Genomic DNA, 16,029 nt, shown 5'->3' with positions numbered 1-16,029 from the left:
ATACATTTACCATAAACATAAAAGTTTTCTCCAGTTACCTGATCACATTCCTCCACAAGCTCCTTCTGGATGAGCTGGAATGCATGCTCAGTTTTCACCATGATATCAAGCGCCCCAGATAATGTTTTTAACTTTCCAACATTGCTATTCTGACCTAAAATAAACACAAATAATCATTCCTAGACTACAAACCTATGAAGCCATCTAGTGTTACTGACTTTCAAGTACTACAAAGGCAGCTTATGACAATCCTAACAAATCAAAAGATAACTTGTCTGCTAATTTTTCTTTTGGAGAAAAAAAAAAATACTAAGCCTAGCCAAAGTACTAAGCTATAATAATACCTTTAACTTTTTTTTTTAATTGAGAAAAGGAAAAAAAAAAGTTTCCGCCTCCTCCTAGTACCTTTAACTTTTGAATGTAGTTGTAGTAATGTTCCCTCGCCTCAACATTTGGCTCTATATGATGAGCACACCAATCTCTCTGAAATAGTGGCCAGTATCTAAAGTATTAGATTATAGGGACCAACAGACAAGAGCCTGTGGTTCAGAAGTCATCCCACTATTCAGTTGTGTGAAGCTGGTTGAGTCAATTTAATATTGGTTGTCCTACTGGAAAGTACTACACTTTCTGTTCAAAGGTAGGTCCAGTGAGTATTATACTCTTCCAGTCACTGCAAGGAACCTCTACTCCTGTTCTCTGTTCACATTCAGTGTGTGTATAGTACAGTGCTGTAAGCAAAGGGCTAACCTCCACGAAAGGTCTGGCCATTATCTGTGGCTCCCTCGGCCATAAGTCCTCAGTATGGTGTATATGATATAAGTGTCTCTATCTACTTGAGGGCTTGCGCTACACTGCGCAGTCTAACGGTGTGGTTTCTAAGGAGTCTCTGGGCTGCTGGGTGACTGCTTATCTTCCAGAGAGGCTGGAGGCTTAGTTCAACCATGCACCCAAATCCCAGTATGTACTCTGGACTCCACAGTTACACATCATTGCTGGGATGAGGTGGGGTCAGCACTACCTATCTGTAAGTGCATCAAGAGGACAATGAGGAGCTTTATTTCTGGGGCATTCCTGACCACTTCCTTGGTTGATTTGATAGCTTTTTAGCGAGTTTTTTTGGTCCTTTTACAAACTGCCAAACCCTACAGATGGTGTCAGAGCCCTCAAGTATGCAGCTAGCATCAGAGAATTCCCTACCTGCTAATGGCCACCTTCTTCTGTTAAAGTGTAATTTAAAACTGATGTGGGAGTCTTCTGTTTTGTGTTAATTTCATTGGTTAAATAAAGAGACTGCCTTGGCCCTTTAATAGGACAGAAAATTAGGTAGGCGGAGTAGACTGAACAGAATACTGGGAGAAAGAAGCCAAGTCAGGCAGTTTCCATGATTCTCCCACTTCAGACAGATGCAGGTTAAGATCTTTCCTGGTAAGCCAGCTCGTGGTGCTACACAGAAAATTAGAAATGGGTTAGATCAATATGTAAGAGCTAGCCAATAAGAGGTTAAAACTAACGGGCCAAGCAGTGTTTAAAAGAATACAGTTTCCGTGTAATTATTTCGGGTAAAGCTAGCTGTGCAGGTGGCTGGGTGCCAGAATGTAGCCCGCCGCTCCCACTCACAACATAAAACTACTAAAATAGTCTGTTACCTGAAGTCAATGAATAAGATGTCAGTGTACATATGGTACCTTCAGAACAGGAAGCAGACAACAGAGACATAAAAAGGTATAAAAGCCCCAAACACTAGGGTAAATTAAGATGAAGTGTTAGTTATGTGCCTTACAAAACCTACAAATTGGGCTAACCACCCTCCGGCCCTGCCTTATACCTCCAACTATATTTTTAGGATATTTATAGTATTAGAGTGGGTTGAAACTTTTTATTGCATCTATTTATTATATGTGTGTGTTGTCAGGGGTGGGGTAAGGGGACACATATGTCATGACACGTTTGAAGGTCAGATGATTAGACAACTTGTAGGTCCCAGGGGTGGAATGGTGGCAAGTACCTTTACCTGCTGAGCTGTCTCACTTGCTCTAAAGTTTTCTAAAGGCAATTAACTACAACAATCATCTTAGGTTGCATCTCCAGTATCTATTCTTTTATAAAAATGCATGGGAATCCTGAAGACTTTAAACATGTCAGAATACTGCAAGATGCAAGTGAAAAGTTACCCAGAGGCTACCCTGGAGTAGACTGCTCAGTCCCAGAGCCAATTCCATACGTCTGCCATGCAAACACACTGGCAGAAAATAAAAATCTAATATAATATTTTTAAAAATGGTAATGAATTCATTTCTAAATAGAACCACAGGGAAACAGTTTGCCTATCCTCCAAGGGTTTATGTCTTATACGTACAGGTAGTAAACCTGTAGTTTCTTAAGCCCTTCTCAAGGGCTCTTTCTCACATAAACAAAGTCACACAATTTAAAGTACCACTGACATCTCTAACCAGACAGTTTTGGGCTAGAACAGTTCAGATCTTGTCCCCCTATTTTAGAGTTTATGTATAGTTTTTATAGACTGAGCTTCCTTAATTCCAAAATCAGATATCTGGAATGCTCCAAAATCAAAAACTTAAAAGCTTAAATTTATAACATTAAAAAAAAATCAAGATGAAATAAGATGAGTTGCTGTACTTCAAACAATAGTTTTCTTACCATATAAGAGGTATTTCTCAAAAGCTACCACTATGGGCAAGGGGAGCCCTAGAAAAGAACTCGAGGGAGGGAACCCTGGGAGTATTAAGAAGTCACAATGTTCACTTAATCTCTGCTGTGAAGATGATACAATGAAGACCTCGCCTTTCACCATTTTCTACACAGCAGCATCCATTCCAGCCACAATCAAAGCTGCCAAATGTCAGTTCAATGTCTACAGGGAGCAAGTGAGAACCATGGTTCGTTCACATGCTGTTTCAATCTTAAAGTCTCTATAAAACTTCTCTACGTTTTAAAATGCATTTCAGAAAGTGTAGCAACTTCTCTCAGTGGCTACAAAGGGTCTAATCTAACACCAGGCAAATTAACAGGAAAACGGTCTCGCTTATATCCAAGAGCCACACACAGCTTCGCCTCCCTCTAAGATAATCCAGAAAACAGCCACCATATACATATCTGAGAAGTCAGACTTACTGGTCATCTGAAATTCTGCAAACGCCACCCTTTCTAGCTGCACTCTAAGCAGTTCACAGGGAGCATCTTTGAGAAGTTGAAAGAGCTTTGCAGCTTTGCCGTAATGGAGATCTGCCAGCACTCGATGTTGCTTCCTAAGGTGCTCATCACCAACCTACAAACAAAAACATACCAAAAAAGTAAAATAAAAATCTCAAGCCTTCTGCCTGTATCACTAACTGTTCTCATCTTTTATTTCTTACAGTTTTATAAATTTTAAGCTAATTAAATTAGAATAACAATTTACATCTGCTAGGAAGATCATAATGAAATGAGGCAGGCGACTAAGAGGAGAAAAGTAAGTTCTCAGTAAGCCAGCTACATAGTGAGCTCTAGGCCAGTCTGAACGGCACAATGCATTCCTGTCTCGAAAAACTCGGTAAAAAATGAACTCATTTTTTAGTAAGGGGCTCCACACGTCAGTGTGGATGAATCTCAGAGATAAGACATTCAGTGACAGGCAGTGATCCATGGGAGAGAAAAGGCTGTACAACTCCTTCCCTCAAGTTCATAACACAGCAATAACAAAAACAAGGTTCAGAGCACTCTCCCATTCCCTGATCCGCAGGCACAATGGGGACTCCTTCTTGTTCTTTAAATGCATCTATGCTCCATTAATATTTCCCAGATGCTTTCATATGCACACTCCATTCCACAAAGATGGGAGAACTATATTTTAACGTTTATTTTTATTTTTTTTACTTGTTTTTTAATTTATTTTTATTATGTATATGGCATTCTACCTGCATGTATCCCTGCAGGCCAGAAGAGAGCACCAAATCTCAGTACAGATGGTTGTGAGCCACCATATGGTTGCTAGGAATTGAACTTAGTACCTTTGGAAGAACAAGCAAGGCTCTTAGCCACTGAGCCATCTCTCTAGCCCTTAAGGTTTATTTTTAAATGTTTACTTTTGAGTATATGTGGAAGAGGAGTATGTGCACACGAGTACAGGTGCCTGCAGAGGCCAGAGGCATTGGATTTTCCTGGATCTGGTGTTACAAGTGGTTATAAGTTTTCTGATGTGGGTTTTAAGAATCAAATTTCAGTTCTCTGAAAGGGTAGCAAATACTCTCTTTTTTTTTTTAAATATTTATTTATTTATTATGGATACATATTCTGTTTGCATATATGCCTGATAGAAGAGGACACCAGACCTCATTACAGATGGTTGTGAGCCACCATGTGGTTGCTGGGAATCGAACTCAGGTCCTTTGGAAGAGCACGCAATGCTCTTAACCGCTGAGCCATCTCTCCAGCCCCTAGCAAACACTCTTAATTGCTGACTCTCTCCCTCCAGCCTTGAGAACAGAACTATTATTATACATAGTCTAACTACATTTAAATAAATACTAAGTAACATACTCAGGAAATGATTTCCACACTATGACCCAATCAATTATAGTAAAATACAGGGTTCAAATGCAAAGGGAAAAACACTGACCCTCTATGTTTTTTAAAAGTAGCTACATTAGCTGATAGGAAAAGGTGGGTTTTAAAATACTTCTATACACAGCATGGAATGTAATCTGGGATGAGCACACCTGGTTTCTCAGACAGCTGTGGTACATGGAAGCCAGCCTGTGATGGATGGTCGCAGCTCGGTACTGACAGAGGGGCTGCCGAGCAGTCGCAGAGTCAACATCGCAGTGTTTCAGGGACTTCATCATAGCTTCGCTTACTTCTTTCTCAATCTGTTTAGGTATTTCAATGGGGACAGGAGAAATGGTAAGTTTATAATCATGTAAGAACTTTCATATTAAATATTGCTTGCTGCCAGGGGTGATGGCACATGCCTTTAATCCTAGCACTTGAAAGGAGGTGGCAGAGACAGGATGATCTCTGTGAGTTCCAGGCCAGTCTGGTCTACAAAGCAAGTTCTAAGACAGCCAGAGCTGTTACACAGAGAAACTCTGTCTTGAAAAACTAATAAATAATAAATATTTCCTACTAAAGAAAAGATGACTGATGTACAATATTAAATAAAGGAATAAGTAATACTGATACAAATTTAAAAATATAGGAAATCTTATCACCTGCTCCTGAGCTTTTCTGGACAACGGAGCATAATCTTGCTGTAAAGTTGCCATGGTAAAGTATGTAGTGGACAATTCCCAGTTCACAGAATCCCAAACAACTGGATGCATGTCTCTTGTACCCAATGACCTCAGAGCTTTCAAATAGTAATCGACAGCCTGTGAAGAGGGAAAGGAGAAATTAGGATTCTGGTAAAAATGTGCAAAGAACACAGTGAAATGAAACATGCTTCAGACCACTTGGACATCAATTTAATCTAGGAGAATTAACAAAATGATGGTATCATCAAGAAGGGAGAAGAGAAGCAATCCAAGTATTTTAGCAAAGTGCTGTCTCTGAAACAGACAGAATTCTACTACAGGGCCTGTCCTTGGTACTAACTTCTGACACAGGCTGCTGCAGGAGGATGTACTTTATCTTTTTTTTCACTCCGAAGGAAAGTTTGTATAATTAGTAAACTACAAAAACCATTTTACTGTAAAAATTAATTTGCTCACCCTCATCTTCAAATACCTGGCCACAGTATTCTTACAATAGTCACAATAAACCTCTTCACCCAGTGATACTTGCTACATTTCAGGTGTTTGTTAAATGTTGCAGACACACAAATTTTTTTTTAAAGTCACCTCCATTTTAAAATGTACTATGCCAGGAACATTTTTCATGAGTGTTTAAAGTTTCTAAACAGCTAATAATTTAAGTGCTCATGCTTTATTATAATGTTTGTTTTTATTTACTTACTGTGTGGACACATGCATGTTTTAAACTCAAAGATAACCTGTGGAAGATGGTTCTCTCCTTTGACCACGTGAGTTTTGGGGTCTGAACTCAGGTCGTCAGGCTTGGTGTCAAGTGCCCTTACCTCCAGAGCCACACAGGCTCCTTTCTTGTACTCTTCCTAGCATTGTAGGAAAATGTGGTAAATAAACTCAACTCTTACCCCCCCCCCCCACTGCTAGGTAGCCTACAATCCTCCGGCCTCAGTAAACTAGGTGTTGGAGTTACATGAGTGCAGCAAGTGGCTCAGAGTTATTCCTTAGACTGATTTTTTACTTGTTTTTATGTCTGCTGCACGTATGTGGATACACGGAAGGCCAGGAGAGAACACCGGATCCTCTGAAGTTGGAGCGGGGCAGCTCACAACTGCCCAACATGGGACTTGAACGCTGATCCTCTGGGAAGAATATCAAGCATTTTCAATTGCTGAGCCATCTCTTCAGTGCCAGGTTCAATTTGTTTGTTTGTTTATTGTTCGAGAAAGGGTTTCTCTGTAGCTTTGAAGCCTGTCCAGGAACTAGCTCTTGAAGCCCAGGCTGGCCTCAAACTCACAGAGATCTGCCTGTCTCTGCCCCGAGTGCTGGGATTAAAGGCGTGCGCCACTACTGCCCAGCAACAGGTTCAATTTTTAAATGTAATATCAACTAAAATTTTTAGATTTTAAAAAACATTTAAAATATTTTTAAAAGCCATTTACTTTAAAAGGTTACTTGACCATTTTCATATTCAAGTTTCTTCTAACTTTTCTTCACACCTTAAAGGATGTACTCACCTGTGATATGTGTCTGATCATTACTGTGAGACTTGCTTCTACTTCTACTCTCTGATGCACATCTCTATCTCCCATACTGAACAGGACACACAGTCCTCACCTGTATCTTCAGGTACCTTCCCAGTTTCCCTCTCTCCATGCCAATCTTCGGTACACTCAACATTTACGCCACTTACTGAAGCATCTTTCCTAGTAATTTCATATGCCATCCTCGGTACTAACATCTTACTGTTCCTATGAGCTGCCCACTCCTTTGCCATCACAATGTTGTACTCTCATTTAGTTTTACTCAGTGAAGAAAAAGTCAAGTTTAGAAAGATGACAGTGAGTAGGTGAGGCCCAACGTAAAGGCCTTACCTTGCTGTAATACAAGCCCTCTTCTGGAGAGAACTCCCGTTTGAACTCATCCTCTGCACCACAGTGCGCCTGTGCACAGACCCGCATGAGTCTTCCTGTGTTGCACAGCAGAAGGGCAGCATTTGTAGCATCGTCAATCGACTCAAAGTTGTGAATCCCCTTTTCAAAACAAGAAAAGCTTTTTTTCCACAATTGTTGCTCTGCAGCAGACACAGATTTGCTCACTTCACAAAGAAAGAAAGAAAACAATTGCATAAGCAGACATCAGTGTGACCAATGGGGTCAACTGCAGCACTCTCTCTGATGCCTGTCACATGAGTCATTCGGGTGAAGCACTGACTCCCACTAGCTTACAATGTGACTATACTTAGAATCAGGTCTTTGAAGAAGTGATTAAGGCTAAGTGAAGTCATTAAAGAGTGAGGTACTGATCCAATATGACTGATCCCTATAAGGAGGGAAAAAGACAGCAAAGCTCTAACAGAGAAAGGGCTTCGTGAGGACATAGTCGGAAAGTGGCTGTCTGAAAGCCAAGAGAAGAACCTTGACCTTGCGTCTTCAGTCACCACCTCAGGTACTTAGCAGCCCCAGCAGACTACTCATTTATTCAAAGTCACTCTCAATACTGGCTGAGATTAAAACCAACCAAGACAACCAAGCAAAGCACGTTATTAGAAAGTGTTGAACACAATCATAGTTCTATGGAGTTTTAAGAGGCTATAGTCTATGCTTTATCTAATTCTCCTAGAGTCTGACTATACCCTACTCATGCTCCCCCACTGACAGATTCCAGATGTTACTTCATCACTCAGGTCTCTGTCCTGGCTGGTTTTGTGTGTCAACTTGACACAAGCTAGAGTCAACAGAAAGGAAGGGGTTTCGGTTTAAGGAATGCCTCCATGAGAGGCAGCAGTAAAGCATTTTCTCATTTAGTGATCAAGGTGGGTGGGGCCATCCCTGGGCTGCTGGTCCTGGGTTCTATAAGAAAGCAGTCTGAGCAAGTCATGAGGAACAAGTCAGTAAGCAGCTCTACTCCATGGCCTCTGTATCAGCTCCTGCCTCCAAGTTCTAGCCTTGAGTTCCTGTCCTGACTTCCTTCAGTGATTAACAGCAATGTTGTCAAATAAACCCTTTACTACCAACTTGCTTTTTGATTGTTTGTTTGTTTTTGTTTTAACCCTGTTTAACAGAGACAGGGTTTCTCTGTAGCTTTGGTGCCAAGTGTAGTTCACAACTGAGCAGGCAAAGAGATGTGTTCAGTTTATCTGTGGCCCTCAGTTACAGCTTGGCCCTTCCTAACCCTTTTCTCATAGCACCTAGCCTTTCCACAAACAGCCCCTCTAGTGGCTACAATTAACACCCTATGGGGATGCTTCTCAATCTGGGTAGCACCAAGCCATTATAGCTCTCAGCTCATTTATAATCAACTACCTCCATTAGATCTTTCTATATTCACTGATGTCACAAACCAATTCAGTGCAGCCTGAACCTCTACCAACTACTTCCTTAATTCACATGAGGCCTCCTGCTGCTACTGTGGACTTTTTGCCCCAGGCTCCTGTTCCCTACACAGTCTCCAGAGCCTTCCCTTCCTCACACTTGCACCAGAGGTTCTTCTAAGGGACTCCCGACCCAACTGTATCATCTTTCCCAAAGTCTTCAAATCCTCTACAACTGGGACAGTTTCCACTTCCACTGCACTGCAAGTAACCTTTACCACATTTCCCAGCTATCTGCATTATCGCAGATTTCCAAGTGGAAGAGGGGCCAGATGCACATCCAATACAGAACCTGGCACATAACTGCATGTTTAAGCTGTTTCTGAATTGACCAGTCTCAAATATAGAAGTTAGAATGAAGATACTGGGAAGAATGAACCCCAAAGGGGAAATAATGTTTTCTCTAATTTTATTTCTTAAGATTCTCAGAAGAGAACCTTATAGTCACACCCCCTCAGGTGCCAGTTCTTTGCTCCACCCACAAACAGGGATCAAAGAGGACACAGACACTTACCTACTCGCTCACCCTGCAGTGCAGCAGCCTGATTCATGTAAAACACGCCGATTTCATTTCTAATGTTGCCCATTCTCTTCAACACTTGTACATAGTGTTCAGGATTCTGACTTTTTAAGTCACTAAATTGCAAGATTTCATTAGCAGCCTCATAACATTTACAACTAACTGTAAGTTGACTTTCTAAGTCTGTAGAGAGATCTGTTGCCCATGCAAATCCTTAAAAGAAAAAGAAAAAACAGGTCATGTTATGAGCCCTTCCTCCTTAATACCTATGGTATCTGACATTTTAAGTAAAAAAGAAAGAAGTGCAATATAGTATACATTCCATCAATACAACAAAAACCTTAAATGTCATAGTAAAAATGTCTATTAATAAAATGGTATTTTCCCAGAACCCTCATGTTTGATTAAAAACATATTTTTCTGTCTAAAAATACCAAATATTTCTTACCACTCAGACTTTCCCATGATACATCTCTGTCGTCTAGTATTCTGTGCTAGCTGTAATATAGACCCAAGACTGACACACCACAGTGCAGTGTGTTCACATGGATGCTGTGAGCTGAGTTGTTCCTGTGGTTAAATCACTATCTCCCTTTAGAACAGATGATATAAGCATATGGCTATGAGGTAACTTTCTCTTAGCTACTGGGCTCATCTAGAGTGTACTTAACCCATTTCCACCGACCATTTCTTCTTTCTGACAAGTACCCTAGATGTATATTCATGAAAACCTTACCAAGAGTGCATAAGGAAACACAACCATACTCAAACCTTAGTTAGCTTTAATTAATAATTGTAAAATATTTGAAAATTATTTAATACAAACACACGGGACCATACTCAATTTATTTTTGTTATTTTTGGAGACACGGTCTCACTATGTATTCCTGGCTGGCCTGGAATTCACTATGTAAACCAGGCTGACCTCAAACTCACAAAAATCTGCCTGCCTATCTCCCCATGTTGGGATTAAACAGATTAAAGACATGACCAGACCCAGTCATGTTCAACTTTAAAACTTGAAAATGACATAAAATAGTTAACCAAAAAGCACTTTTGGAGCATACTTAAATAGGCATGAAGGAGCAGATAATTCCTCTGTGACCAAGGGAGGTGTCTGCATACCCTGGCAGCTGGACTCTCTGTGAAGACTATGGAGGATCTCCTGGTCTTCTTTTGTTTGGTAATTAAACTCCTCAAGGTGTGCTGCTCTGTTATTTGCGTTCTGGGCCAGCATGAGTTGGATGTCACCGCAGAGTGTCAGATATTGAGAAAGAAACAGCAGTACTTCAGAAAGCATGTTGGTGCAGAGGCAGCAGTAAGTATCTATTTGAACAATGGTGAGAAGGAGAGCCACAAGGACATTAAAATTGATACTCATGGCAGACACGAAGAGACTGTCATCAGCTAAAGCTCTGTGCCTGACTGTCACTGTTCACATCAGGTGACACAGGGCTTTGAACACTTTACACCAAGGAGATGTTACAACACCGTGCCAAAAAAAAAAAAAAAAAAAAAAAAAAAAAAAAAAAAAAAATGACATGCTAGAAGGTATTGCTTTAAAATTAAATTTTTAAGCAGAGAAATGAAGGTTCACTATCAATCAGATGTCTCCCTCCCTCCAAGGCCTTCTGGACATACTCAGGGTATCTTACCATGGCTCTGCAGAGCTAGCTTAATGTATCGCAATGCTCTTCCATACTTCTGAAGACTCATGGCAGCATCGGACAAAATATAGTAAGCCTTCGATGACTTGAGAATCAGCTGAAGTTTCATTTTATGTTGCCAAGAACCAGGGGTCATTCCAGACTGCCTGGAACAATTGCCCTTTTGAAGGGAGCCCACTGCAATAGGGAGAAACATCACATTCTGCCTGAATCTAAGTTTCAATGAAAGAAAAAATAACCTGCCAGTTGAAACCCTCCCGACTCGGTCACTACTGGCAGGCCGAGACTGGTGACACTAGGCTTTCCTACTTATGGCAGTAGAGAAAGCAGCAGTGCCACAGCACCCGTGTGCTTCTTCTAAGGTCTTCAGCTTCCGTGCTGTCGGTCACTGCCACTTTCAATTCCCAAGTGACTCCTGCCAGCTGTCGCTAGTTTCTGCATCAGACTACTGAACAGCATACATTGTAAAGCAGTCTTAACCTCAGACATCAGACCAGTCTCTCTATGCCTCTGAGCTCACACACTGTTTTAGAGTATTCTTCCCAGTCAACACCCATCAGCCAAAGCCACTTCCTACCTGTTGCCTGCAAAGATGCTTGCTCTCCCCTACTCCCCACTGCACTTTACATTTCCTCTATCAAGAACACTGAAGCTGCTAGATATAATGACTCATATCTAACTCTAGCACTCAGGAGCCTAAGTTTGAGGCCAGCTTGGGATAGAGAAGGGTGACCCCAACACTAACAAAACCACAACACAAACTAAAACCCACACCCACAGCAGTCCAGCCAGTCCTATTACCTTCTATACACGATCATTTTACTCAAACACTTATCATATTTTATATACATGATCATTTATACATTCTATACATGATCATTTTTATACCAACCATATTACCAGACACAGAAATAGTGACATAAAGTTAAAGGACTACATTGTTAACACACAGTGCACCAGAATACTCAAGTCTAACTATGCTGATAAGATAAAAATATGGTGGAACAAAGAATACCCCTAGCCCATAGCTCAACTTTTCTTTTTTGTTTTTTGAGATCTTTTTTTATTAATGCCACACATACTTTTTCAAGATATTTGTTGCTATGTACTATGATGGCCTGAGCTGTGCCTATATCTTTTTCCTCTGCAGCCATAGCATTCTTTTTTTTTAAAGATTTATTTATTTATTATGTATATAATGCTCTGTCTGTCTGTGTGCTTGATGGCCAGAAGAGGGCACCAGATCTCATTACAGATGGCTGTGAGCCACCATGTGGTTGCTGGGAATTGAACTCAGGACCTCTGGAAGAGCAGTCAGTGCTCTTAACCTCTGTGCCATCTCTTCAGCCCTGCCATAGCATTCTTTGCATACAAGGCACTGTGAGGAGATCAGAGAACAATGAAGGTCTTGCTCATACTGTGTATGTTCAGAGCTGTTTAACACAGGAGAAGAGGAATAAACCTGGGTTTAGGACACACTCATAAGACACACTGGTGACAAGGACAGCAGACTGGACAATGTTAGTGTGAGCAAGACTTACTTTTCTTCCTTTCTTATTCCCTTTTCTTGTGAGTCTCACTCTGTAGCCTAAGCTGGCCCTGAACTTGCAACAATCTTGCCTCAGCCTCCCAAGTGACAGACCTACAATGGGGCCATCAAACCTGCATTGGAGCAGGGTTTCTCAATAGGAGAGAGGGACAAGAAGAGCTATTGTAGACAGCAACAGTAAAGTCCCGGTGCAGTTCTCTGTGAATGCAGGATGAGCCTGGCATACAAGAAGTACCACGTAAGTACTAGAGAAAGAAATCTGTCCCCTCTACCCTTGTCATTTCTACATTTTATTTTTACTTCAAATAAACAGACTTTCAAATTATTAAAAAAAATACCAAAACCTGGAACGAGGGGAGTGGAAGTATGATGGTTCAGCAGTTAGGACCACTGGCTGCTCTTCCACAAGACCTGGGCTCTATTTCCAACACCCACAAGGGTGGCTCACACCATCTGTAACTCCAGTTACGGAGAATCCAGTGCCCTCTTCTGGCCTCTGTGGGCACTACATGCATGTAATGCACTGACACACATACCCGTAAACACCCATACAACTCAAGAAACTAAACAGAAAACCCAAACTGGAACTACTTAACAGTGTAAGTAGAAAGGGAAATACAACTTATATTAAGAAACAAGATTGTTATTTCTAGCCATCAACAATGGCACAATAGCAGCCATCTCTTGCAGGTGCTCATCATGTATCCAGCTCTAAGCACATTATCTTTTTTCTTCTGAGACAGGGTTTCTTGGTGTAACAGCCTGGCTGTCCTGGAACTTGCTTTGTAGACCAGGCTAGCCTCAAAATCAGAGTTCTGCCTGCTTCTGCTCTCCTGGCATGTGCCACCACATTAGTAACTTACATCTTCTAGAGCCTCTAAAGAAGCAGCTGTCAATGTTTGCAGTTCGAGAAAGAAGAGGCAGCTCAACTGAGTAAACAAGGTGTCCTCCGGAGCCAAAGTTTTAAGCGAATGGTCTGGATTTTAATTCGTTGCTCTTGAACTACCCCACATATTTACCAAGGCAGCAACTCCCTAAAAACCTGTTGGGCAGGCTTCCCAAGGCTAACAGGGAGAGGTGGGTTCCTTAGAAAACTAGAAAAGTCCACAGAATCTCAAAATTATCTTTCAAGAAAAGGTTACCCTGACTTTCCATTTCCCTGGCTTCCTTCTTCTCAAGTCATTCCAGTAAGTGCCTTGACACGAGCCTTCTTAGTCACAGGACAGCAGTTACTCTGCTGAAGATACTATCTGCAAAGCAGTCAACTCACTTTTGTCCAGGAATAAGGCCATCTGCTTCTCCAGCCCCTCTGGACCACCCCGTGTGGATTCATCTTCATATTTTAAGGGGATGGGAGTACTGGGATCAGCTGCTGGAAGGTCACTTTCTTTTTTGATGCTGCTATCTACAGATTTTAAACCCTTTAAAAAATAAAAACATACAAACACACACTTTTATTTCCTTCTTAAAAAGAAAACCATTTGCTATATATATATGTATATATATATATATTCCATTTACCAATAGTGAAAGAAAACCTAAATACGCAGCAGAATTTCTATCTCGGAGACTTAGAACTACATGCAACCTGACGGGAGAAAACTGACGAAATTTTCACTTAGGTTAAAGAAATAAAACCGGAGCTGGGCATCATTCAGAACATTTAAACACCAAAAAACATGTGCTACTTGCAAATAAGCAGACTGCTGATCAATAAGAAGCAAACCTAGACTTACCTCCAGCACATAGCTAAGGACGAGTCGACAGCGCTCTTCCGTGTCGTGGCAAACAGGAAACGCACAACTGGGCTTCAGAGACAAACATTGACAAGTTACCAGCATGTTACTATTACAGCAAACCAGCTGACTCTTATTTCCCCCAAATTATTCAAACTCTGCAGAGCAGGAACTTAGAAACATGCTTTGTATTCAGGCTGGTGACGTAGGTATCTGATGTGAATGTTATTGGTACCGTTTCAAATCATGCTCAACAAAAGACCTTCCAGCGTCTGTGAGGACCAACACTTAAAATTCTAAAAAGACTTCTATTTGATAAGAAAGTTCAAGAGTAGTAAAGCTTTAGATAAACACACACCAAAGCAGTAGGTCAGCTTACTCCCATCAGCAGAGAGAGCAGCACTGTCAGTAATGCCATCATCTGGTAGTAGGCTAACAAGTACCACCCATCAGCCAAGCCCTTTCTTAACTGATCTGCTTAATTAAAGAACAGAACCAAGAAACAGCTTCCAACCACACTCAGTGACACTAAACGCAAGGGCATTTCATCTGGCTAGCTCCTGGGGGGCTTTAATCACCAGCTTTCACAGGACACCCCACTCAGAAGACTGAGGGTTTTGTCAGAGGGCAGAGTGGGTAAATGGAGAATTGGGAACCCAGGAGCCCACACTCTACCAGGTCATTCATCACAGGCCAGGAAAAGCTAAGGCATGTTCCCATGAAGATGGCTGAACACTTTGTGTGCCTCAGACGCTGGTATAGAACATTTTCTATAAAATCAGAGGATGTTATTACCTCATGCCACCCTTAAATCATCCAACTGTCCCGGCAGTCCACGATTCTGTGATAGTGCAGTTTCCCCAACACACATAAAAGTGCAGTTAACCACTGACTTAACTAGAGAGATGGGGCTCAAGCTGAATGTGAACTAAGATTTCGACAGACAGATAATGACTCATTTGTAAGCACACACTGTATGTCCTAGATGGAAGCTTGCACTCTTGTGAAGAGAGGAGACACAGCACAAGGATATCAGATATAGACAGGCTATGAGAGCGATAAAACAGCATGATTCGGCCGGAGCAGTCAGGGAAGGTCTCCTGAAGGAGATAACATTATTTTGGCCAAGACATAAGCCTAAAAAAAGGCAGCCATTTAAAAAAAAAAAAAAAAAAAAAAAAAAAAAAAAAAAAAAAAACGCCAGAAAAAACATGTTCTAAGTAGAAGCAACAGCATAGGATCTTGGGTGACTCTGATGCTTTTCTTTACAGAAAAGAAAAGGGGGGAGTGAAGAAAGCAGGTCAGAAAAATCAGGCAATGATTTAGGGTAAAAGAAAGCTATGTTTTCAAAAGTTTACTTGGATATACAATTCCCATCTCAATGCTAAACTCCAAGCTTAAATAAAAAGACTACTTATAAACACGAGTGCATTTCAGTTCAGTGAACAGCCAGGTCTTATGTGCTGACCTGTACCCAAACATAGGGAGTAGTATATAGGCAAGTCCACTGTTGCCAACAGATGAATGGTAGGATAGTCAGTGTTACTCACGCCAAGATACAGACCTAAAGAGGATGAGTTGTTAAGGTCCACTTGGCCCCAACCACAGCAAAGGCCACAGGAGCAAGCATTTTCTTCTGTAACACATGGGTAATTCACCAGTCCTCTCTACATGGGGACCACAGTGCCATTCTCTTCTCAATTCTGATTCTATGCTCACCCAACAAGCTGTACTCACCAGCAACTCAAATGCTAGACAGAAATGCCCTGGTAAAGAGAGGACAATGCGCCAGGCGGTGGTGGTGCACGCCTTTAATCCCAGCACTCAGGAGGCAGAGGCAGGTGGATCTCTGTGAGTTTGAGGCCAGCCTGGTCTACAAGAGCTAGTTCCAGGACAGAAACCAAAAGCTACGGAGAAACCCTGTCTCAAAAATTTAAAAAA

General features: G+C 41.4%; 1 protein-coding gene across 2 annotated transcripts in view; it reads right to left on the bottom strand.

Moving 5' to 3' along the window:
• Positions 1–16,029, bottom strand: part of Edrf1 (erythroid differentiation regulatory factor 1) — a 36,665-nt gene that overhangs the window by 6,278 nt on the left and 14,358 nt on the right. For both annotated transcript variants that reach the window (XM_050137123.1, XM_050137124.1), the window contains 10 exons: positions 14,089–14,160; positions 13,623–13,773; positions 10,792–10,980; positions 10,262–10,462; positions 9,131–9,349; positions 7,118–7,341; positions 5,211–5,369; positions 4,719–4,868; positions 3,136–3,289; positions 39–154 (listed from right to left, as the gene is read on the bottom strand). In XM_050137123.1, coding sequence (XP_049993080.1) covers positions 39–154; positions 3,136–3,289; positions 4,719–4,868; positions 5,211–5,369; positions 7,118–7,341; positions 9,131–9,349; positions 10,262–10,462; positions 10,792–10,980; positions 13,623–13,773; positions 14,089–14,160 — 1,635 coding nt within the window. The remainder of the gene's footprint in view (positions 1–38; positions 155–3,135; positions 3,290–4,718; positions 4,869–5,210; positions 5,370–7,117; positions 7,342–9,130; positions 9,350–10,261; positions 10,463–10,791; positions 10,981–13,622; positions 13,774–14,088; positions 14,161–16,029) is intronic.

Source organism: Alexandromys fortis, unplaced genomic scaffold, assembly GCF_014885135.2.
Source record: "Alexandromys fortis isolate MF-2015 unplaced genomic scaffold, M_Fortis_MF-2015_v1.1 scaffold_3, whole genome shotgun sequence".
In the NCBI taxonomy this organism is placed as follows: domain Eukaryota; kingdom Metazoa; phylum Chordata; class Mammalia; order Rodentia; family Cricetidae; genus Alexandromys; species Alexandromys fortis.
The sequence above is the reverse complement of the archived record's forward strand: the minus strand, read 5'-3'. Positions and strand labels throughout refer to the sequence as shown.